Source organism: Manis pentadactyla, chromosome 16 (genome assembly GCF_030020395.1).
Source record: "Manis pentadactyla isolate mManPen7 chromosome 16, mManPen7.hap1, whole genome shotgun sequence".
NCBI classification, from domain to species: Eukaryota; Metazoa; Chordata; class Mammalia; order Pholidota; family Manidae; genus Manis; species Manis pentadactyla.
The window spans coordinates 55,634,596-55,658,506 of NC_080034.1; the positions used below are offsets into that span (position 1 = coordinate 55,634,596).

At 46.3% G+C, this 23,911-nt stretch overlaps 1 protein-coding gene across 8 annotated transcripts in view; it reads right to left on the reverse strand.

Moving 5' to 3' along the window:
* Window positions 1-23,911, reverse strand: part of PHACTR1 (phosphatase and actin regulator 1) — a 507,238-nt gene that overhangs the window by 21,873 nt on the left and 461,454 nt on the right. For all 8 annotated transcript variants that reach the window (XM_036876973.2, XM_036876756.2, XM_036877040.2 and 5 more), the window contains 2 exons: window positions 22,477-22,724; window positions 20,364-20,520 (listed from right to left, as the gene is read on the reverse strand). In XM_036876973.2, coding sequence (XP_036732868.1) covers window positions 20,364-20,520; window positions 22,477-22,724 — 405 coding nt within the window. The remainder of the gene's footprint in view (window positions 1-20,363; window positions 20,521-22,476; window positions 22,725-23,911) is intronic.

Sequence of the window (23,911 nt, forward strand, 5' to 3'; positions counted from 1 at the left end):
AGATGTAGGTTTGTGCTCCCAGTGCAGATCTCCGGAGCTAGGTATTCAGCAGTCCCAGGCCTCCACTCCCTCCCTGCTCTGTTTCTCTTCCTCCCGCCGGTGAGCTGGGGTGGGGGAAGGGCTAGGGTCCCGCCAGGCCACAGCTTTGGTACGTTACCCTGTTCCATGAGGTCTGCTCTTTTCTCCAGGTGTATGCAGTCTGGCGCAGTCCTCTTTCCTGTTGCTCTCTCAGGGTTAGTTGCACCAACTATATTTTCAAGTTGTAAGCAGTTTTAGGAGGAAGCCTCTGTCTCACCTCTCACGCCGCCATCTTTAATCCTCTCAGAGGTTTGTATTTTTTAATAGAGAAGACTGAACACGCATAATGGGAAGAATCCAGATTCAGTGGTGGTGGAGGTGGTCGTGAGAAGCTAAATACATAAGGAGGGAGAATGTTCAAGTGACAGCTCAGGAGCTCTGAGAAGGCAGGAGGGGCTGGGACCCAAGGCACAGAGAAGGCCTTTCAAACAGAGGGACAGCTCCTCCCTGTGGCAGGTGGGAGCAGGATGGAGTGCCTTGTATGTAGGTGTGTGTGTTTGGTATTGGAATTAATAAGTGAGTTCCCAACATGACCATTTATATATTGATGGCTTTTATGTACTCCCTCAAGCTGGGCTATAAAAAAGATGACTTACATTAGTTTAAAATATGACTTTTCCTTGAGGGATTGTCTTTACCTAGAGTCAGATCCACATACTGAAGGAAAAAGGCTCTGGCTTCACAATTCCAGTTACTAGAACTTTGGGGGAGCACCCAGGCAGCCTGGCTTCTCTACCAAGTAAACCGACCACCTATTGGTTCCTAAGATCTACCTTTCAAAGAAGTATGGGTTAATGAAAAGCTGAATAGCAGAGCACAGCTTCTGTATTAATGAAGTGGTCAATTTTATGAATAAGCCCAAGGAGCTGATAACTACAAGCATAACATAGAGATGCCTTCTGAATGTCTCATATCTCTCACCTCACCTTGATAGATTTAAGGAACTGTATCTGATTTAGACTAACAATAAATTAAAAATATTTTGATTATATATTTAGACATGATCATTTATATGCTAGATGACAAGGGAGACCTTTTTAGGAGTTAAACTTTTACATAAAATGAATGATCCAAAAGCAAGTTTAATACACTTTTAAGTGATCTATTTAAATAGTTTTGCTATTACATATGTGACCCTGGTTTTTTATTTTATTTTATTTTATGACCCTGGTTTTTAAGATATCTCTGAGCACCAAAATTGCTTCCACACCTCAAATATTTCTTCCTTACTATGGACCATGGCTAAATGATGTCCATTTCCTATAAACTGAAAAATCACTGAGTTCGCCTTTGAATGCCACATGCCATCAATCGTCAGATCCGAGCCTTCTATTTTCTTTCAAAATTTAAGAATGGATTTTACTTTTTATCAGTCTGAACAACTCTATACTAGTGGCCAGAGCAAACATCCAAATAAACTAATGCTTTTCTTTTTGCATGAGAAGACTGTGAAACAAACAAACACCTCCCAAACAAATGGCACTTCCGTTTTGGCCTTGGAGATAGGGGACTGTTGGAGGGTGCGGTGGCAAGATGCTGAAATCTATGGGGGGCAGGGGGGTGTTGTCGTGGAGCATTACAGCATCTCCCCAGGGAAGTGACCAAACCCTTGTAGGTTTTGCTGGCCTGTCTCTTCCACACTGACAAGGATTTGTTCTTCTGCACAGCATCAATGAGCCTTCTGCAGGCTTCAGAACAGCAAGGACACAGCCTCCATTAGCGTTTACAACTGCTTATTGTTTTGAAGGCCCTGATTTTAAAGTTTAGATCTCAGAAGCTGTATCTACCTTTCAGGAAAAAGGAAAGCAGAATTTTTGTTGGTTTTCTGCATCTGAGCCCCAGAGGGAAGTTAACTGCCTTTTCAGACAGATGGAAAGAGGACATGCAAAGGTAGGCATGGAGAATGATGGAGAACAAGGCCCTCCCTCCTAAGGCAGGAAAAGATGGAGGATTCCCAATGTATGCCCTGGACAGGAAATGAACAGTGGAGACAGACGTGGTGGGACCATGGGAAGGGGAGAAGCACTGAGTTCTGTCCCCTCCACCTCCTTTGGCATCTTTCCTAGAGAGCCTGTCAGTTCCAGGAGGGCATTTCTGTCTGGTCGTGGTTATCATTGCAACCCCAGTTCCCAGGAGACCCCAGAGAGCATAACAGGTGCTCACTTAGTAATTACTGAACCCAGATCCTACCAGTTCTGGTGCCACACAGTCCCTGGATGATCTCATCAACACTCATGACTTCATCTACATGCCGATGACTCCAAAATCTAATCTCCAGTTGTATTTTTGAGCTCCAGACCACCTTTCCAATTTACACTCCTACAGGCCATCAGACTGGAAGGGTCCCAAATTAACTCACCCAGCTTCTTCCTCTCCTGCCCAGACAATTTTGCGCCCCATCCCACCCCCTGCTGTGAGCTGCCCAAGCCAGGAAACTAGAAATCATCTTCTCTGCACCATATCTTCGACAGCTTTTCAACCACCAAGTGCAAACCATCTCATGCCACCGTACCACCCACTCAGGAAAGCTGGCCACCACCATCTCTCCTGGCTGCTGCCAGCCTATCTTACTGCTCCTGTCCTCCCGCACCCCCCACCCCAGGCAGAATGGTCATCCTGAGGGGCGACGCTAGTCACACCTTCCCTGCTTGAAAACGGCGCATGCCCTCCAGTGCCTGCAGGAGGGAGTCAAACACCCCACATCCCAGACAAGTCTTCACGATCTGGCTGTGTGCCAGCAACCTCCCCCATCCTGTCCTTTAGATGTCATTAACTCGTCCTGGTTCCCTCTGGGCTTGCATGCTCTCCCTTATATCTAAACATTCTTTCCCTTCCTCTTTGTCTATCTGATACTAATCCCCAAGATTGCAGCTTAAACCTTAAGTATCACTTCCTCAGTTCACCAGCCTCTGGTTAAGGTGCCTCCAAAGTCCGCGACGATGGTCTCGTATGTCCCATGTCTCCCCATTATTGCCTCTTGTCTGTGAGCCCAGGCCTTAAGCCCTGCAGGGTGGGGGCCAGGGCTGCCCATGCACCCCCAGGGCCACTTCATGAGCACATGACCTGGACAGTGACCCAGGGACCCCTGCTTGGACAGGCCCCAGGCTTGGGGTTGATGCTCTGCTGCCATTTTGAAATTTGCAATAATCTGTGAACCAGGAACCCCCCACCTGTTCGGTGTGGACTGTCCCGGCAGCCACCCTGCAGGAGAGGCACCCTGGGGCTCTCAGCGTACAGGAAGCCTGCTGAAGAGCCAGAACCAAGGATGAGGACAAAGAAGCTGTGAGGCCTCTGATAGTCACTGTTTCCTGGTGGAACCTTGACTGACAGGAAGATCATGGTAGGGAAGGTCTTCCTTTCTGATGAAGCTGTTCTGATCTGAGTCACTGAGGAATGCCAGGGGAGGAGACACCTGCTTTGATAGTCACTTAAACGGATCAGCTCTGGTGATCAACAGAGTGACAATTAGATTATGTTTGTATTATTTCTCTTTGAAGGTAGAGGCTCAAAGTGGACACACTGCCCCATCCAAGAGAAATAAGTCAAGAAAAAAACTTAGATGATTTATACACAGTATTCCCCCTGTCGCACACCCACTTAATCTCCAATCTGCAAATTATCCCAATTATTTCTGGAAGTATCTGCTTGGTTTTTACCATGTCCCCAAAACATGTCCTGCTATTATCAAATGGGATTGGCCATTTTCTTCCTTTTATGCCTTAGCCCCTTCATCAAGGTCCTTGCCTTCACTGCTGGAAAAGCCAGCAGATAATACATGGTCACTTTGAACTACTGCTAAGGATGTCTGCCCAATGTGCAGGCACAGGTGTTTGTGTCAATGGAGCTGATTTCCTGCAGAAAAGCAGACCTCTGGTGGACCTAGGACTCATCCACCAAAACATGCCCACAACTGTCTGAATCAGCAAAAGCCCTGATTTAGGCTCAAGCAGAAGCTTCTGATAGTCTTTTGTTAACTTAGCCTTACTTAGGTATCCTGTACTAACTACCTTTTCTCCTTTGAAGAATATTGCTTTTGATGAACACAGATCTCTGGGGCAAGGACCAAGAGTGATCTAAATGAAGAGGCAGTTCCAGGGGTCACTGCTGAGCGACTGTCCTGGGCAATATCATGGTTAGGTGGACGTTCACAGCCCGGGCAATACAAAAATGTCATGAGTCATATATCTAACACTAATATTAAATGCCATATATTTAAATCCATTCATCTATTTATTCAAAAAATAATATATACAACCCTATTATCTTCCAGACCGAGGGAAGCGATGCACAGTCGCACGCAGGCCCCCGGATGCCTCTTGTCAGGCCCCGCTCTGTGACGCCAGGCCCTGCCTAGCAGCTGCAGTGTCAGCTCATGCTTTCTCCACGTTCACACCCAAAGGCCGATGTCTCTTCTAGGAGCCATCAGCACTTCCCAAGGAGAGGGCTGTGGGTAGAAGTTGGCAGGGGTTCCTGCCTCCTCTCCCCCTCTCCGTTCAGTGGGGCCGCTGCCGTTTCCCTCCAGCTGCTGCCCAGGACCTCCTCTAAGCTCCTATTCCTGGAAGAAATAACAACTCGAGTTCACCTGAGATCCTACGCTGTTTATTAGAACCCTTGAGACAAAAACACAAAGACCCCAAAGAGTCTCATGTGCTTGAGTGGAGGGGGTTTCGGTTACATTATTTTGCAGTTTTCTGTAATTCTTCTTTACGAAAGCCCCATTTCTCCATCTCTTTCCTGATCCTCATTCCACAATCTTAAACATAAAACTTAATTTTAAAACCAATAGCTTTGGAGCCCAAAGGAGTGGTATAGGATGTAGTTATTTCATTAAACTGTAAGTGCTTTCCCAGAACAAAAATACATTTTCCATGTATGTAATGTAATAAAAAGGAAAGACCCATCCCACCTTTTTGTGCCAGCAGCATGGTGGATTTTAGGAATGTCTGATCAGTCTGGGTTTGCATTTTTGCATTCTTTGAAATCTTCTTGTTAATTCTAAAAGGATCAGGAACAATGGAGGTCTCGTTATGGAAAGGGCTTATTTGCCTGGAAGAGGATCTATGTCCATGGGAAACGAACAGAGGAAAAAGCATGGGGAATGGAGTGTGATCTGGATGCTTCAAACAGCCTTTACCTGCATCATACCAACAATTTCCCACTAGTTTCTTGGCCTTATCTTGCTAGTGCACTGGGAGATCCCTTGTGAGATGAGCTGTTCTTCTGCATGTATGTTCCCAGAGACCATGAATTAAGAAACGCATATCTAACAGTGGGGTTGTCAGCCCCCAGCTTGGTGAAAATCCGTCCAAATTCCCTGCCCTCTCTGCTTTCTGTTTGTTTTATTTCCTCACATCGTAGTCCCAGCAGATACACAGCACACATACATCACCTCTCACTCGCCTGAACTGTGAGCCCACAGCAGTGCCTCCATGCTGATGGCCCCAGAGGCGCAGGGAGAGCTTGGCAGAATCCATTAGCAGCCCGGCTGTGACTGGAAGGTCCCTCACAGGAGGCACCAGCTAAAGCAACTCCTGAGGTGTGAAATAAACACCTGCCTCTATCCTGCCAGAAAGGCTGACTAGAACCTTCCCTTCAGTCAGGAGCACCTCCACCGCCCAGGAGAGCTCGGCTCATGGCCAGCTTATTGGCTGGCACGTCTCCAACAAGCAGTGGTGTGAGGCTGAGCTTGTCTCAAAGCAGAATCCCACAGAGCAGACAGGAGCCCTCGGTGGCTCAGAGCCCTGAAGGCTGTGCTTCTCAGGCAGGCCCGCACTCCCGGGGGTGGGGGGAACACAGGTGCAAAGGGACAGAGAGTGAGCAACTGCAGCAAAGCACAGGGGCCCCGCTCAGTATCTCCTTTCTCTCAGTGGAAGATGGTCATTCCCAGTGCGTGTGCGTGTGCGTGCGTGTGCGTGTGTGTCTGTGTGTAGGTGTGGTGGAGAGGTTCATCACTGTCCCTACCAAAGTTTTATACACATTCCAACATCTACTGTTGAGATTTGCCGGAACTGCTGCCACAACCTCCCTTCATGTCTGTGATGCTTGGTTTAGCAGTCACCCGTACTGCCTGTCCTGAGGGGAGGGTTTGGAGGAGAGGCCTATATTGTGCTCCAGTGTCATGTGTTGGTATTTGACTTTCACCCACTGCCTCCCTCTCACCAGCCTACGCCTGCTCCTGTGGGGCAGGGAATCTAGCTTCAGCAGCAAAAACAAGACTCTCATCCCTCCAGGTGATACTTATTTGCAGGCAAGGCCTTCCTGGCACAGCATGTAGCCTTCCTTTCTTAAGGACGACACACATCTGCTAAAACTGGGTTCCCTCTCATCTGCCCGAAGAGCCAGTCCTTCTTAGCTAGTCAGCAGCTGGGCGGCTTGCTTCCGATGGTCACTTGGAAAAGCTTTGATGGTCCCTGAAAAAGCTTTTCTAATTGCTCAGGTAATACATCGAATGTTAAAGAATGGACTATAATCCTTGGTGTAATCTGCAAGGCAATATGGTGCCTCAGATTTGGATGAATAAGTATAAGTAAAAGAAATTATTTTGATGATTAGAGAAATGAGCACAGAAACCCCTATTTGTGTAAAGATGAATATAATGCCTCCTCTAATAAGATACTTTAAGCTTATGTACTTCCCAAAAGGATGTAGTGTTAATAATACAAGACTAAGTCCACCTTCTCTCAATGTCCTCAGTCTAGGTCCTGAAATGTGTCACCTTTTTCTTCTTCAAAGGGCCAGACAGTAAATTCTTTACATTTGGCAGACCATACAGCTCTGTCACAACTCTTCAACCCTGCCTCTGTAAGGTGAAAGTAGCCATAGACAATTCACAAATGAATGAGCATGTCTGTGTTCTAATAAAGTTTTATTTACCAACACAGGCAGAGGGCCGGATCTGGCCCTCAGGCCGTAGTTGTCTGGCTTCTGCATAGTGTCGCCAGTGCCTGAAATCTCAGTCCTAGCGGCATCACCCAGGGCAGTGGAACCCCCAGAGTTGCCGTAGCTGACTCAGTGAGAGTTATTTCGGGCCCTCAGTGCAAAACGAAAGGGGTGATTCCTTCGTCACATGCTGTGCAGTTCTTAACTCCCTTAAGAAAGCTGTAATACAGTGAGGTCCTTCAGCACGTGAGGCAGCAAGACTGAGCAGGACCAAGAGGCCACAGGGAATGATGCTGGTGGCTGACAACAGTCATGCAAGTCTTTCGTCATTGTAGAGTTCCATGTACGGACTGGGGGTCGCAATACAGGCAACGTACCTTCTTCCTTTCATCATCATCATCATGAAAAAAATATCTGGAAGCGGTCATGTCTCTCATGCCTTGGTGTTTCTTGGTGCCCTATTTTGATAACTGCCAAGTGTTTTTTATACCAGTCTCTCTAGAGAGTTCTCCTGCACTGTGGCTTCCAGACTTCCATCCTGGCCGATATGCAGGCCCACATGAGGCTAAGGTTTTTGGTGGCTCTACAGCTGGAACAGAGCTGCAGGGCTGTGGCTGCAGCTGTGAGCTCTTCCGCTTAGGGCACATAAAAGCATGCTTCTCCTGATATGATTTATTGCCCCCTCTATTAACTGGCCTTACAATGATGATTCAGTTCCCTAGGGCTGTTTTCGTTATCCACTAACTCAACATGAAGATGACTGTGACATACACAAAGGAGATCAGAATTTCCCCTAAAACCAAGTTTACTTGTCAAACAGGCAGTTTGAAAACTGTTGTAGAAATGTATAAGAAAATATTCCATATGTTTTTACATAAACCTCAGCACAGTATTATCAAGAAATCAGTAAACAGATGTAACACTTGATGTAAATTTATTACAAATGATAACATATTTCTTAGGTAGTCTAAACAAGCATATATATATATATATATCTCCTATATATATATATGCTTTTTTTCATTAAAAAAAATGAATAGGCCTTATTATATGTTGCCTGGACAAAGTTACGTGAATTTATAGTTCCTTTGAGGGAAATGCCTGAGTATATACTGGCTGCATTGTTTGTTGACTGTGGGGTAAGAATCCGATTTCACAGGCTGTGGCCCCAAATGGCTCTGTTGGTTTCCGATGGTGGAAAGAGAGCAAGGTGACAGCAAGCTGGGACAGACGAGAGCTCGTGGTGGGCAGGGTCGTGCTCCATGGAGTCATGTGTTTTTTGACTTTTGCCCGTCAGTCTCCCTCTCACCAGCCTACACCTGCTCCTGTGGGGCTGGGAATCTAGCTTCAGTAGCAAAAACAAGACTCTCATCCCTCCCGCTGGTATTTATTTTCAGGCAAGGCCTGCCTGGCACGGTGTGTGGCCTTCCTTTCTTGAGGACAGTACACAACTTCTGCTAAAATGGGCTCCCTTTCTCGTCTGCCTGAAGAGCCAGCCCCTTCTGCTTTCAATGGCCACCAGTGTCCTTGTGATAGATTTCCTAATTCTAATTAGAAATGAGTTTCTGATTCTAACTGGCTTTTCCTAGCACACTATCTTGATAGTGTCGAGGCTCCTGCAGAAGTGCTCCTGACTTCCAGGAATACGAAGGCGGTGCCAAGTCATTTAAGGAGGCCATGCTGAAGGCTTCCCTTGGGTAGCACGTGGACTTGGCTGCTTGGGGTGCAGCCTGCAGGCGGCCAGTTCATTGGTTCAGTCAAATCTGAGGAGGGCAGTTCCTGCATGGCGTCATTTAATGCATAGGAAGATGCAATTCCCTGTCCTTGCATCTTTCCAGAGGGGGACTGATAAGTCACAAAATGAAGATGAGCACAACAAGGGACAATCATAAGTGTCAAAAGGAGGGCTGAGATTAAGGTAGGCAAAACTCCTTTCAACACACTGATTACCTGTCAGCACCCACTATTTACCTGTTTGCCTACCTTTTTTCAAAGGAACTAAGCAGCTTCCCATTTTGAAGAACTATTGTTTAATGATTCAATGGGCACAAAACATAAAATTTTCATGATCATACTTCCTAAAATGGAAGCATATTCACTTATATTTCAAAGGTACTGCCTTTAGGATCAGAGAGAAAAGTGGTTTTCCAGGGCTCGTATCTTTGGATGATTTTTCCTGTTTGTATTCTGTCTAAAAACCACCATTTAGTTAGCATAGATGCAATTTTTGAGGCTATTATAAAAATCTTTGCCTTCTCACCAAGAAGACTGAAATGAACATAATAAAGATAAAATAAATTACTCTCATTAGCACTTTGCATGTGATTTCAGGTATATTGCCAGTAAACAAAGATGTATGGGGGACACAGGGAAAACAACTGGCCTGCCAGTTGCTCAGCTGTCACAGTTCTGTGATTTAAATATTCAGGACTGTGTGCAAGCTCTACAGAAGAGCTGCAGAGAAATCACCATCAAACCTGAAGCCACGTTTGGTGGGTGAGGGAGAAAGAGCACCACATACCATGGAAATTGCTCTGGAGACCAGAAATGCCAAATTCACCATTGAAACAAAGAACAAAGACATCTTAAGTATAAATGATTAGAGCTTCATTTATCATCACAATGACAAAATCACAGGACTAGGCCAGCTCCAAAGGAAGGCACCAGCGAGGACTCTCCCACAATACCTGCTCAGTCTTCACGAGTATTAATGGAGCCTCTCAGCTGTGATTGACTATTAACCTTCACAATGGTGAAGCCTCTTTCTTAGGCATTTAATTTAAATGTTCTTTTAAATTAAAGCAGGATCAACGTAGACACAGCACCCATACAAACACCTGCCTATGGGAGAATTCTAGGATTCCTTTCTTATGGGCCTCTTGACTACTGAAAACAGCTTCTTAAAAATTTAATTCAAAGCCTCTGTTTTAAGTCATTTTATTTTTCTTTCAGACATGAATTGAGAAAGTAACTGAGATATATGACTAATTCTGCTTTCTGACTGGCTTGTTTCTTCCAATGGGAAGTGAATACATGTCTCCCTTTTTTGAGGGATAGTAATTTTAACACCAGCTGGGGGTCACAGGATTTGGTTTCAGATCCCAGTGTAGCCAGCTACCTATGTGAAGTTGGCCAGCAGCTTAACCTCTCTGGCCTCAGTTTCCTTTACTAAACTGGACCACAGGAGCGATTCGCTCATGGGTGCGGACCACGGGCAGGTCCTCAGACTCTCCACATGATCTGCTCCCTTCAGATCAACCAAGAGTTTCTGCATCCCAGCTGCCAACTGGCTGTCTCCTTCCTTCAGCCAGTTGTGAAAAGGCTTTTATTTATTTTAATTTTTGACAGACGGAAATTGTAGATATTTCAGGTGTACAATGTGATGTTTTGGTATATGTATACATAGTGAAATGATTACAACAATCAAACCAATGAACATATCTGCCACCTTGCAGAGTAAGTTACCATTTTATGTGTGTGGTGAGGGCACTTGAGATCTACTCTCTTGGGAAATTTCAGGTACACAACACATTACTATTAATTATAGTCACTATGATGGAAAATATTTCCAGAATTTATTCATCTTATAAGCTGAAACTTTGTACACTTTGATCTACTGGTAATCACCATTCTGTTCTCTGTTACTATATGTTTGAATTTGTTTTTTATGATTGTACATAAAAGTGAGTTCATGCAGTACTTGTCTTGCTCTGCCTGGCTTATCTCACTTAGCATAATGCACTCCAGGTTTATCTGTGTTGCCGCAAGTGGCAAAATGTCCTTCTTTTTAAAGGCTGAATAATATTCCACCACCCTTTCTGAAAAGTCTTTTAGTCCAGTCTTTTTCAGATGGTCCCTTTCATACGGCTGGAGCCATGACTGGAAGAACCATCAAATAAAGGTGACCCACCCACAACAAATGCTGGCTCGGTGGAGCTGTGCTTGAGACTCTTTGTGCTCACCAGATGCTCCAAGTGCTGCTCTGTCGTTTCCAGCCTCCTGGACGGGGGTCATGAGCTTAGTGTCTAGTGGATTGTGAGCAGAGCAGATGTGCACCTCCTCTACTCCCTCGTCCCTGGCTGTGTAGATGCTGGAGCCAAGTGCTCCAGAAGCATGGAATGGCTACATGATGGATGGAGGCCATCTGACCCACTAATTAGGCTTTACTCCAGTGGAAAATAGGCCTTTACTGCCTTCAGCCATTGGGGTCTGGGATTTAGGATTTACCTGTGAGGGCAACTAGCATTACTTATTCTGCCTAATAGAGTCTGGCATAACATAGCATTAAATTCTCAATGAGGGAGAGAACCATTATCATTCTATCATTATCAACTACAGTGGAGAAAATGACTCCTTTAGTGCTCGATGCCCTTGGGAGGGAGGTCTACTTTACAGATGTGGAAACTGAGGCGCTGCAGGAACCCAGCTAATAAATGGTGATGGAGCTTTCAACGAAGGTCCAACTTCATAGCTTTTGATTGCTCTTTCTATTAGAGCACTATTTCTCGAACTTCAGTGTGCATCAGAATCATGCTTGCTAAAATGCTCATTTCTGGGCCCTATCCTCAGAATTTCTGATTCAGTCATGGGTGGGGTCTGAAAATATGAATTTTAGCAAATTCTCAGTTGATGCTGATGCCATTGACCCAGGGCCACACTGTAGGAACCACTGCCCTGGACCATCTTGCTTCCCACACTGCATCAGGCATGAGCGTTGTAAGACCCAAACCTCAGTGTCAGGTATTTCACACCTTCCTACTTACTGGGGACAGTTACTGAAATGTGATAAAAAGCCCACTTAAGTCCAAGATGGAAGAACATTTCCTATTCCGTCTTCCTTCCAAGACTTTTCTCTCTCATGAGGGTTTGCACACACGAGCCTGAGCCTCTGATCTAGAACTCTACCATCCCACACACTCCCTACCCAACCGTAAGTACCTGGGAGGGAAATTCTGTCCAACATACAAACCAAACCAAACTACGCATTTTCCTCAGCGTTGTTTGCTTGAAATAGGAAAGCCTTAGATTTGGAAGATGTGTTTCTCTCTGCTGTTTATGATTATTAGCTCCGTTTCCTCACCCACAAGAAGAGACCCCTAATAGCAGCAACCTTGCAGGGCTGCGGTGAGAATGATCAGATGAGGTACAGTTAGGAAAGCACTGATCAACAGCAAGGACTCTGAAGTCTTAGATAATGTCATGTCAGGGGCCAGCGCCCTGAGTGGCTGTCTCTAAATGTAGATAGGTCGACTCTTCTCTTGGCACAAAAAACCATGAAACAGCCTTTCTTTCTGCCATGGCTAAGATTCCCTACAAACAGGAATAATCATTGTAGATTGCCCCAATAACAATCAGGGGAAAAATCACTGCAGAACTAAAAGGGCTCCTCTTACTGAACTATTTCAGGTTAAGAGGAACCTCTTGAATGTGGCCATAGAGCAGCCTAGAGGATTCACCCATTCTCTGCTCAGTCTACAGCTGCATAGAGCTGTTCCCACCCCAGCACCCCAATCTGAAATGCAGCTGGAATAATTAGCCATTTAAAAAAGCTATGAAATGGGAAATGAAATGGGACCCTCCCCCCACCCCCCACTGCTCCGCCAGTGATAGCCACTTTTTTTTTTCCAATCTTTGCAACTTTGAAATACTGGGATTGATTCTGTTTCTGCTGGGTAAAAAGCAGCCCTTTTGTCTTCACACTTACTGTATCACTGAAAAATGCATACGCAGCTGGGGCAGCTGCGAGTCACACTGCAGAATGCAGTTAGTGCCTGATAAGATGAGGCTTTGTTCCTGGACCTCCAGTGTGGGGCTTGTGAATTGTGACTCTTTCTGTCAGTGCACACACATGCGTGCACGTGCACACAGAGTGACAGCATTAGGGCTCAGATACCCTGTCTTGGTAACAGGATGACAAGAACGCAGTCTTCACTGCATTTCTTAACAGCTGGAGGCTTGGGTAAGAAGGCAGGAAGCTGCAGATGGCTCTGCAAGGCTCTGAGATGAGGTCGTGGCTGTGGTTCCCTAGGATGGGCGTGGCTTGTGCTTCAGGGCCAGAACCATGGCACATGTGGTTCGGAAGTTTTATTTCACCTCCTCCCAACACTCCTCACTCAAATCTTATCCAGACAGCTTTCGCATTTTTCATTTAAAACAAAATCAAAGAGTGTGGAGTTCTTGACTTTCTATCAGACAGGTGGTGCTGCAGTCTCCACTCAGCACCTTTCAGGAGATGTCCGCATTTCTGAAGGGCTTTTAAAAAGGATTTTCAATTTTGCGCAGTGAGTTAATGGGAGATGTCAAATGCTCAGAAAGCAGCTGAGCTACTCAGAGTCCATGAGTCTGTTATGCAAATACTGCAGACCTAAACAACTACGATCAAGGTCAAGTCAGAGTTGTCCTGATTCAGTTTGTTCCAGTCACTCAGGGGCAGCTTGGTGACTGGTATCTAATTTCAGCCTTGTTTACAGGAGGTCTCAGACTTCACAGAAAATGCCCACCAACCCGAGCCCCACCCGTCCAGGCATTGTGGGTGTGAAGACGAGCGGATACAAGTGTCCTCTTTCCATTCCCCTTCGGGCCCCTCTAAGCTGTGTGCCACCCGCTGATACGACCACAGCCGGCGTGGTGGTGCTGGTGACGAGGCTGTGGTGCACAAGGCTATGACCGCCGGTCCAGAAGGAAGCTACACCGACACTTCAGTCTGTTTTCCTCCCTTGCATTCCAGAGGTGCTTTACAGTGCCTTGTGTCCAGGGCGCACTAAGTCCAAGTTGAATTGAATTCATAGAGCCCTCGATTGTTACTCCTGCTTTTAGAAAGTGCCTTTGTAGCAGCAGCAATTACTAGCCTGGGGAGATGCCAGCTCCCACAGCATAAGTCCGTAAGCGTAAGTCCTTAGGTTTGGGGGTGAGGTGGCATTTGCCACCTTGGATCTAGGCTCTGGCGTGTCAGACTCCGAGCGCCAGAGCCTATCATAGACCGTAAACAGTGTGCGGCTACAGCTAGAAGTCAGGATGACTGTATTTTATTGCCTGTGCTATCAGCATAAAAAATGAATTTCAATTTTCTTCCTTGAACACTATATTATGATTTAAAGCAGCATAAAATCCTCTGAACACATTACTTTATATTCTGTTTACAGTGACTATGGTGTGAACTACTTAGGAGCATAACACAGATTGAGACGATTCTTCCCTCCTGGCATTTTATTAAGTTCTAAATAAGAGAGAACAACATATTAGGTTTTGTGGGGATGATCAGGCCCTATCTCATTTCCAGCCTCCTCCTGCATCCTCAAAGACAACAGCTTTTTAAGCTGTAAATGGTGAGATGAAGAGCAGAGGGAGAATTCTGGTACTTTTCAAAGGAGGGTCCTGCATCCGATCTAACACAGGGAGGCTAGTGCTGCTTTTCATGCCTTAAGTATAGATTCAGTTTATCAACAATCACCAGGTGCTTTCAACTTAAATCCTGCTGATTCCCAGACTCATGAGAATTAAGGAAATCAGTTAACAGCTATGTCAACTGACGCAATGTCAACGGACCCCAGTATCACCTGCAAACATTCTGAAAACCATTTGATTAAATTCCTGAAAAAGAGTGGGCTGGGTCATGAGTTCCTTTTAGGAGTATGGATTGCTTTAATGATCAAACTGTATAAATAACTGCATTCATATTAATTTGGATCCTACAAGATATTAATTCCAAACTGCTACAGACACACACATGCACACTGCTGCATTTACAACACACAGAACATTCCTGTCTCGTTATCTCTCCCCGATGCACAGCGCACTCCCATTGAATGGATGACTGCCCTGCAGATAAGAAAACCCACGGCTTCCGGGTGAGAGATGTGGCTGCCTTCAGGCAGCCCAGGCTGAGATGCGGTCCTTGGGTTAAATTTAGTTCACAAATATATTCTGCTCAGTCTGTACAATGTTTTTAAAATTTGGAATTTTCACTTTTAAAAAATCCAGATTTTTTTCAGAGGATCTGAGAAACTTAGCCCTTCATTTTTTCAAAGCAACAGGGTGCTGAAGCTAAATAGTGCTTGCCCCTTTAGATAAGAGGTCGAGTCCCACCTTGCCTCCAGCCTGAACACTCCTTGCTAACCATCTTGGAACGTCCTGCTTCACTCAGGTTCAATGTCTATCCGGCGCCGGCATGCATTTCGGGCTGTGCCTCCTCTCCTAGATGCTCCCACTTTCTGCTTCCCAAATTGTTATGGATTGGATTGTGTCTCCCCAAAATTCATAAACTGAAGTCCTAACCCCAGTACGTCACACTGTGACCTTATTTGGAGAGAGGTCTTTATACAGATAATAAGGTTAAAGTACAAATGAAGTCATTGCGGTTGTGCCCTAATCCAATATGATTGGTTTCCTTATAAAAAGAGGAAATTTGGATGCAGAGATGCACACATACGGAGAGAGGGCGATGAGGGCAAAGGTTGGGGCGATGCATCTATAAGCCAAGGATGCTAAAGACTATCAGCAACCTGCCAGAAGCTGGGGGAAACGCCTGGAACATGTCCTCATTTGCAGCGTTTAGAAGGAACTGACCCTGCGAACACCCTGATACGGGCTTGCAACTGCTAGGACTGTGAGACAATGAATTTCTGTTGGCTAAGCCACCCAGGGCATGGTCCTCTGTATGGCAGCCCTAGAAAATACTCCCAGCAGCTTAAATCAATCAGTACCTCCCTTTGATCACTGGGAAGAATCACAGTGAGTGGCCTGAATCACTGGATACCAGGAAAAGGACATCACGAGGAGAAACATCCTTTCCAAAACCAAGAAAGCCTTCCAGGAGCTTCCCCACAGAGCGTAATGCTGCCAGTTATTAGTGTGGGCTCTGCAGCTCAGGTGGGCGCTGGAAAAGTTCCAGTCAACCGTGACAGCAAAAAGGATGATGCCAGTTCATGCCTGGAGGGGAGGGTGGTGTTTTAAGGTGAAGAGACACTTTAGGGGGACTAGCGTTGTGTGTGGGGAGCAGATTGCCTCAGTCCTCATTTACTCCTGAGCTTGATTTAGATCACATACTCCTACATATGCTGCAAGGCGCCTTCCACTTCCTTTTTCTCCCCATGCTTTTTCTCACTCTGTCTGATCTAAACATTCCAGAGCGGACTGGAGGGGATGGAGGGAGAGGATCTTAGATGGCGAGGACTGAGTCAGCTGGGTCTGAACGCTGGCTGCATCCCAACGGGGGACCCCAGTGCCCCAGCTGGTAAGGGCCACAAACAGGTCATGCTTCAGAGTCTCAGTTCCTTCCTTTTAAAATAAGTAGTCTTGGTGACTTACAAAATGGTTCACTTTCTAAAGGCTGTTTCAGAACCAAAAGCATTCCTTGTTTAAGGCATCAGACTTCCCTTTAGTTTGAAAACCCCATTCCCTGTGGTCCTGAGCGCCAGCCTCTGGGGAGGGGGTTCAGTGCTTCAGCCCATCAGTGCACCAGCTGGAAACGGGAGAAGGGCCAGAAGGCACTCTCCCCAGCTGAGTCATCCTCACCATGAACACAGAGAAGTGTGGCTTCAGGTCTAATGTTTGAAATGATGACTGTTCTTGGTGATGATTTTTTGGAGTCACGTGGGTTGGACATTTCGCTGGGGAGAACAGAAGGCTTGGTGAATGAAGGAAACTAGAAGTGGATCTGAGAGCTAACAGTCAGGCGGACCACGTCCTAGGGTTCAGGTTGAAGGGTCCTGAGAAGAGACCCAGAGAGAGGGCAGCATGGCCTTGTGTTTGGGTGGGGGGGTCCAGGGGGCTCAGGGATCACTGAGGCCTCCACATTTCCACTGACTAGAGTTGCTGGAGATGAAGAGACCTGCTCACACAGCCCCAAGGAGGGACCCTTAGACCTGTGGACTCCATCAATACAAATCTCGGCACGTGCCCCACATGTGCCATTTTGTTAGAAGCTATATCCAAGTACTGCTGCACTGATGTATCATGCACATTGTAACACAGATACAATCAACTTGAAAAGAAAAATATAAAATAAATTTAAATATAAGTTCTACTATTTTCATTCCCTGCACACCTCAGTGGATGTCTTGCTGCCCCTTGGTCCTGCCTCCACCCTGAATCTGTATACATGAGGCGCAGAGCAGCAGCACCCGGTTGATCATGCTCATGTCTTAAGGACAGACCACGCTTCTCAAATGGCAGTTGATTGAAATATTTATTGTTAAAACATCAGGTGACATGTTTTTGGAGGTTTCGGAGGGTCTGCTCAATAGCTTCAGTGAGAAAACACTTGTCATTTTTGCATTCTTCTATTACTCTATTTTGCGTAAGAAGAATATTTTTGCATTCTTATGCAGAAATTGCCTTAATGCTTGACATCCTTTTCTCTGGGGTTTCTGCTCCCCATCCCCAATTTGGGATTCTTTTTGGAGTGCTGCATTTTTCTTTTTTATGCTATTAAAACTCTTAGCTAAAATTATGTTTTATATCTTGCTTGCTACTCCATGAGGACTGCAGACTTGGCTGCATGTTTTTCCAAGCACTATAGATTTCCAGCACATTTTCACTACCTCAAATAGCCAAAGCATGCTGCAGCCTAGTAGCTTCAGAAATGCAAGCTCTACAACTGATTCCTACATTCTTCTAGTGACTTTTTATGATCATGAAAGCTCCCATTTTGCAGTGACCACATGACCTGACCTAATTCCCTTGGAAGTGAAGGCCCAGGGAGTGCAGATGACTATGAGGGAAACTGCAGAAGCAGAGCCAGACCCGAAGGTGCCTGACCTCAGATTAGTTCTCTCTCTGCCACCGTCGCCTTCTGGTTCTGAGATACCCCTTTTGGTCTGCCCTGGTTGCAGGATAAATGACTGGCTGGAAGCACAAAGCAGGGTTCTCATTCTAACGGGAATATTCCATGAGTCTCCATGGGTGTGAATCAGTGGCTTCACCCCTCAAAGATGACCTTGAGGTGCAGGCTGGTCTGTCTGCCTGATTTGCTCTTACAACCTTGCCAACTGGCTAAACTCTCCTGATGACCTCTCTCTCAGGCCCAGGTCCTATAATCTGGCAATAGATGCCAATGCGCAGCACGGATGCAGGTCAGCCCAACTCCTTGACCATGTCCAGCACTGCCTTCTCTGCTTCCCTCTGTCACACCCTGGTCAGCGTGTCTTAATTTACTGACTGGGAGAAAGGGGGCTGGCAATGGATACACACTACAGTGAACTGACAGGGGATTTTAGGCATTCCAAGCTGCACTTCAGCTCTGTTAGAAGAGTCGGGAAAGGGTTGATTTGCAAGGATAAAGCTTGAAATGCAAAGAACTTCTCCCAGGATGTGGGTGGGCTCCTCCCACCTCTGGGTGCCATCCTGCCTTTGCAGCCTGTCACAGTGGTGGTATGTGGATATGGATTCAGGCAAGAGAAGCGAGAGGTGTCTCTTTTCAGGAGTATGTTCTGAGACAACAACGGTCTTCTTTACTTCACGCGTTACCTCCGGGTGGGACAGCTCTTTAGCAAGTAAGCAGAACGGCTAGCTGCACACATCTGCTTTCTCTACATCCCATTTTTCTCTCCCTGTCCATAGAAGGTGCCACCTTGGGCAGCCAGATTCACTGTCCTCTCACACCTGCAGAGAAGTCTTCCATTGTCCCCTCACACACTCGGGGCTCTGCCTGTACTGTAGCAAAGCTGGGGAAGTGGGGGAGGAAGTGCGATCAGGACGCCCACCCTTGGGGGTGGAGCTAGACTCTGAGAAGAGGGTTGGGGTCAAGGATTTGCTCCTTTTTTTGCTTGTCCCCCAAAGGTTAGCCCCACTTGTGTTAGGTGTATAATTGAACAAGCTGGTTCAGGAAGCAGCCCAGAATTACATCCCTCCTACCTCCCACCCCCAGAGGGAAGGTCTGGTTATACCCTGGGAGAAGGGACTTGGGGAGGCCAGGGTCCCTGTCTCCAGGAAGGTTGTTAAATGGGATGGGGCTTTAAGTAGCTGCCCAAGGAAGGGAGTAAGACTCCCAGTGGGTGGGAGATCCATGGACAGAGGTTTTCTTTTTTTCAGTGGAAGGAAGAATGTTTAACAATCAGGTTCCCAACAATAAGATGGACTCTCCAAAGCACTGTGAGCAACAAGGGCTGTGGTATTGAGAGATCTGGGTGACCAAAATGTGGCATGTGACTCTACCCAAGGAGAGGGGACTGTGTGTGTGCTTGTGTGGGGTGGGAACGGGTGGTTAGATATTTTCATTCTCTGACTCTAAAGGCTGCATAACACAAGGCCACATCAGCCATCTGTGGGGCCATCTTACACAGTCCCATACCACTATGACAACCTCTTTCAGGAGGAAACCAAGTTAATTATGAGAAAGAGACTGCCCTTAAGTCACAGAAGAACCTGGTGGGAGGGAAGATTAGCAGCAGCTGTTGTTGACATCTATGCCACTGTCACCTCTTTAGGTCTCAGTTTCCTCACTTGTCCTTGTGAAGGTGACAATACAAGGTACTGAACAGGGTTGTTGGGAGGAGACAATGAAGTAACAACAGATAACTGAGTGTCTACTATGGGCCAGGGGCTGTTTTAAATGCTTTACGTTGGTTGTTTAATTTACACAACTCCCCATTTCACAAAGGCAGAAACAAAGACAAAGACCATAAGTGACTTACTCAAGGCTGCACAGCTAGTAGGAGGGAGAGTCAGGACTCTACCCTGAAAGAGTTCTACACATGGCATCCAAACCCGGGCGCTGAGCCTGGGCTCGATGGAGCCTTCTGGAAACATTCAGTGCAACATTATGCACAAAACTAAGGTTCTCAGTAGGCTTGGTGTTCTTGTCTGTAAAATGGGCACAAAAGTGTCCCATGTAAAATGTTTAGAAGAGTGCCTGGCAAATAATAAGTGCCCCACAAATGTCAGCTCATAGCATATAAACATGCCCTAGACTATAAATGCACACACAGGTGTTTAATATATTAACATAGCATACTGCTCCTACTCTATGTGTAATAGCCCTCTATCAGGGTAATCACACAAAAAGAGTCACAAATTAGTAACGAGGCATCACTAGCAACCACTGAGCTCTTCTAGGTGAATATTACAGTAGAAAATGTGTTTCTTTGATTGCTTTGGGTTTAACCAAATCACAACTCTTTTGTGGGTAGATTCTCAATTCTATTGGATGGTGGCGGTTTTTCTACAGGTGGTTTTCTCCCTGGAAATCTGCCTCTCAGCTTCTCCCTGAACCTTTAACAAAGTGAAATTTCCCAGAAGTAGATGAATGAAGGAGAGGGGATTATAGAGTCAGCCCAGGAGAAGAAATGGGATGTTTCCCACTGACTTTTTCTGCCGGAAGCCATTTGAGAGACACTCAGGCCTGCTCTGGGGATGGAGTCTGGATTCTCCCAGTAAAGTCTGTGGAGCTGACCAATCCACCGTCCTACCTGGTGAGCTTGGTGCCGATCTGCTGCCTCAGCTCCAGTCTCTCTTCATCCGTCTGCCTGGGAAGGATGTTCTTCTCTTCTAGCTCCCGCTTGGAGGGCCTGTTGCTGAGTTTGATGGCTAAGGAGTCCTTTCTGCACACCTTCATGGCCAGGGAGCCTGCAGGAGGGAGAAAGGAGCCGTTAACACTGACACAAACTGGCCCTTACACAGCCAACTGTGGGCCATGAGGTAAAAGACAAGAAGACACACAGTGGGCATAACACCTGAGAGTGGTTAAGGCCTCACAAAAGCCTCAGGGACAGCTGTCCTGTAGGCCACACATTCTAGGTACTTAGCCTGTGGAGGGCACGTGAGGAGCATGTGTTGGGGCCTGCGGTTGAGTCTCTGCCATCTAGGAGCTCCCAACAGGCAGGCAATATCACAAAGGAGGGCAGGACAGGCTATGGTGTACAACAGAATGTTTAGGGGACAGAGGGGACAGAGGCTATCAGTGACTAGGAAACGCTTCCCAGAGGCGCCGGCACCTAAAGGAGAGAGGAGATTCAGGGAGTGGCTGGTGGCCACTGGCAGGTGGGAAAGCTCACAGGTGATGGGTGAGCCAGGTAATCACAGGAGACGAAAGAGGTCAGCGAGGGTGGAGCTGTGGGTTTGTGAAGAATATCGTGTTGGGCAAAGAGGGGTCAGCTTGGGGTATGAGTGGAAGTGAGGTCACTGAAAGAGGCATCTTCTGGGATTGTTTTTTCTTTTTAACATAAGAGGTTCTGAGCAGCCAGGGCAGGGCTTCCTTACATGGAATAAATCCACGGTTCTCAACCAGCAGCAATTCCGCCCTTACTGTCGACCCAGGGATGCTTGGCAAAGTCTAGAAACAGTTTTGGTCATCAAAAATGGGGTTTTGGAGAATGGTGCTCCTGACAGCTGATAGGTGGAGGCCAGGGATGCTGCAAATCAGTGTCAGGACAGCCCCTACCACAAGGACTATCTGGTCCTCATGTCGGTAGCATCAAGGATGAGAAACCTGCCATAAAATATCCAATTTCCTGGACAGGAAACAGTGGACAGAGGCTAAGCAGCTGCTCCTTCCACCAGGGGGTCATTTGGGCTTTTGGCTGCCCCCCTGTGGGTCTCTCCTTGACATTACTTTGATCGTGTCGTTGCTCACCAGCACCTAACCAGCTCCCAGATCTAGCTAGCTAGCTGAAGCCTGCTAAAGGGAAAACAAGAGGAAGAGGCAGCCTAGTTTGGAGGATTCCTTTGGATTTTATTTAGTAGTGTCTGTCTTCTTTCTTCCTTCACTAGTGAGAGAACACGGGCTTTGGAATGTGACACGGCCACCGAATCCCACCACTGCCACTCGGTGGATGTGAGGCTTTGAGCAAATCCCTTACTCTTTCACTTTCTTCCTTATCTGTAAAATGGGGCAACAGTAGACTCCTTCCACAAATGTCTATGCTACTGGGTGTTGTAAGACTGAGAGAATAAAACCTCAGTATGTTGTTGGGCCCACAGTATACATTCAATAAAAAGTTGCTTTTATGTTAATTCATTTATTAATAAATGAATTGACCAAATTATCAGTCTATACTCACTTCACTAACATGTATTTATTATTTATGGCCAGAATGATAGATTTTGAGCTTGGTTTTCTTTGTTTCTTCTCTTGTCTGTCAGCACATTTAAAGGCCTTAAATATGAAATTTGAGTTCAGACCTAAAGTTGTGGAAGCATGCTTGAAAGCAAACTTGCTGCATGCACAAGTTAGTATTTCTGAGTATTCTGTAGACTGGAACTGAATTCTAGAGGTCCCCTCCCACTGTTTCTGAGGGAGGGGGTTGGATCCCAAGGGAAGTAATCAGAGAAAGAAAATGCCCCCTAAGAGGCGGGAGGTGGTAGCACAGCGCTGCAATTGGTAGGGCTATGGGAGGACGTTTGCCCTCTCATTTTCCTAGTGAAGAAACGGAGGCTCAGAGAGGTTAAGTGAGCTGCCCTATGACCCCAGGTCAGGTGACACCAGACGCTGGATTAGAACCCAGAGCGCTGGGTGGCTGGGCAGCTCTCCTTCCACCAGCCGCGGCCCGCCCCGTCCCCAGCGCGGAGGCTGGCCGTACGCACTGGTGTACAAGGAGCTGTCCTCCTCCTCCTCCTCGTCCTCCTCGTCCTCTTCTCTCGTGTATAGGCAAGAAGAGTCTTCATAGTCTGATTCATGAGGCACATTTTCTTTATTGTCATCACATTCAATCACAACAGTTGGCACTTGTCTTATTTCTGGTAGGCCCAGAGGTCCTGCTTTCGTGACACCGTCCCCCGAGTGCAAACCAGAGCTGTGGTAAGATGTGGAACAGGGGACCCGCTGCTCAGAGCTGTTGGAAGAGGAGGAAAGAGGACGTTAATTTGGCTGACATCACATCGAGGCATTGGAACCCTTTTCAAACTCGGTTGTCAGTCCTAGAGGCAAAGGGTGTCCTGGGCCATTCAAGTCTCATTTCTCATCTTACAGTGAAACCCTTTAGGACAGCAGAGTCCCCTGCTGGTGGCAGCAGCATGGAGCGGGAAACAAGAACTCGAACTCCCTGCACATGGGTGGTGGTGATGGTTACACACTCATGGGGATGGACTTAATGCCATAGTATCACGGGAAAGTTCTTTTGCAACCCACGTCTCCTAGGAGGAGTAAAAACATTAATGCGATGGTGAAGCGAGAGATTGCAGAAAGAAAGAGAAGATGCGTAGCTTCCAGCTTTTACAGCGACATAGCATAATTGGTAGCAACTATGGGTGGGAGAGACTGTTTGAAATGTCATGGGCGGAGATGCAGAGGGGGAGAAGGGCTGCGTCCGTAAGGCTGGAGAACTGCCTGAACATCAGGGAGGGCACGGTCAAGGAGCACTCAGAGAAAGTTCTCTCCCAGGCATGGTGCCAGACCCTCAAGCAGCCACAGATAAAGCCAGCCTGCTTTTTTTGTAGGTCAATTGTCCAGGAAGCAATGACGATGATATTCTCATTTTTACCTCTTAAGTTGAGCCAACTCAGATAAAATTTATTTTTTAATTAACAATGATCTTCTTCGTAATAAAAGCCATATAAGTTCATTGGAGGAAAGTCAGGAAATGCATATCATCAAAAATAAAGAAAATAAAGTAGTTATTTCCTTAACAGAGTCCATCTTAGGTTCCTATAGCAATTTAGAATCCTTTTTATGACAGGCTCTGAATGAGGTCCAGAAAGAATAATGGAGCCAGAAACACACAGTTAAATTTTATAATTCTTTCTCAGATTAGTTGGAAGTGGAATTTATATCTTTCATTTAAGGAATTTCTAAACATAGGAAACTCAATGCATCTTACCATCCAAAAATGTTTGACATTCACAAGGAAATGGAATGGGGGGTTATACTACACATCAATCAATTTTACATTAGAATATTTTATCTAAAAGAAAAATCTTCCTCATGACATATGAATGCATGATAGTCTTCTCTGAAACCTTCAGTTACGCTTTAAATTATTGCTATGTCTAATTTAAATTCAATTAACTTTCTCCCTTCCAT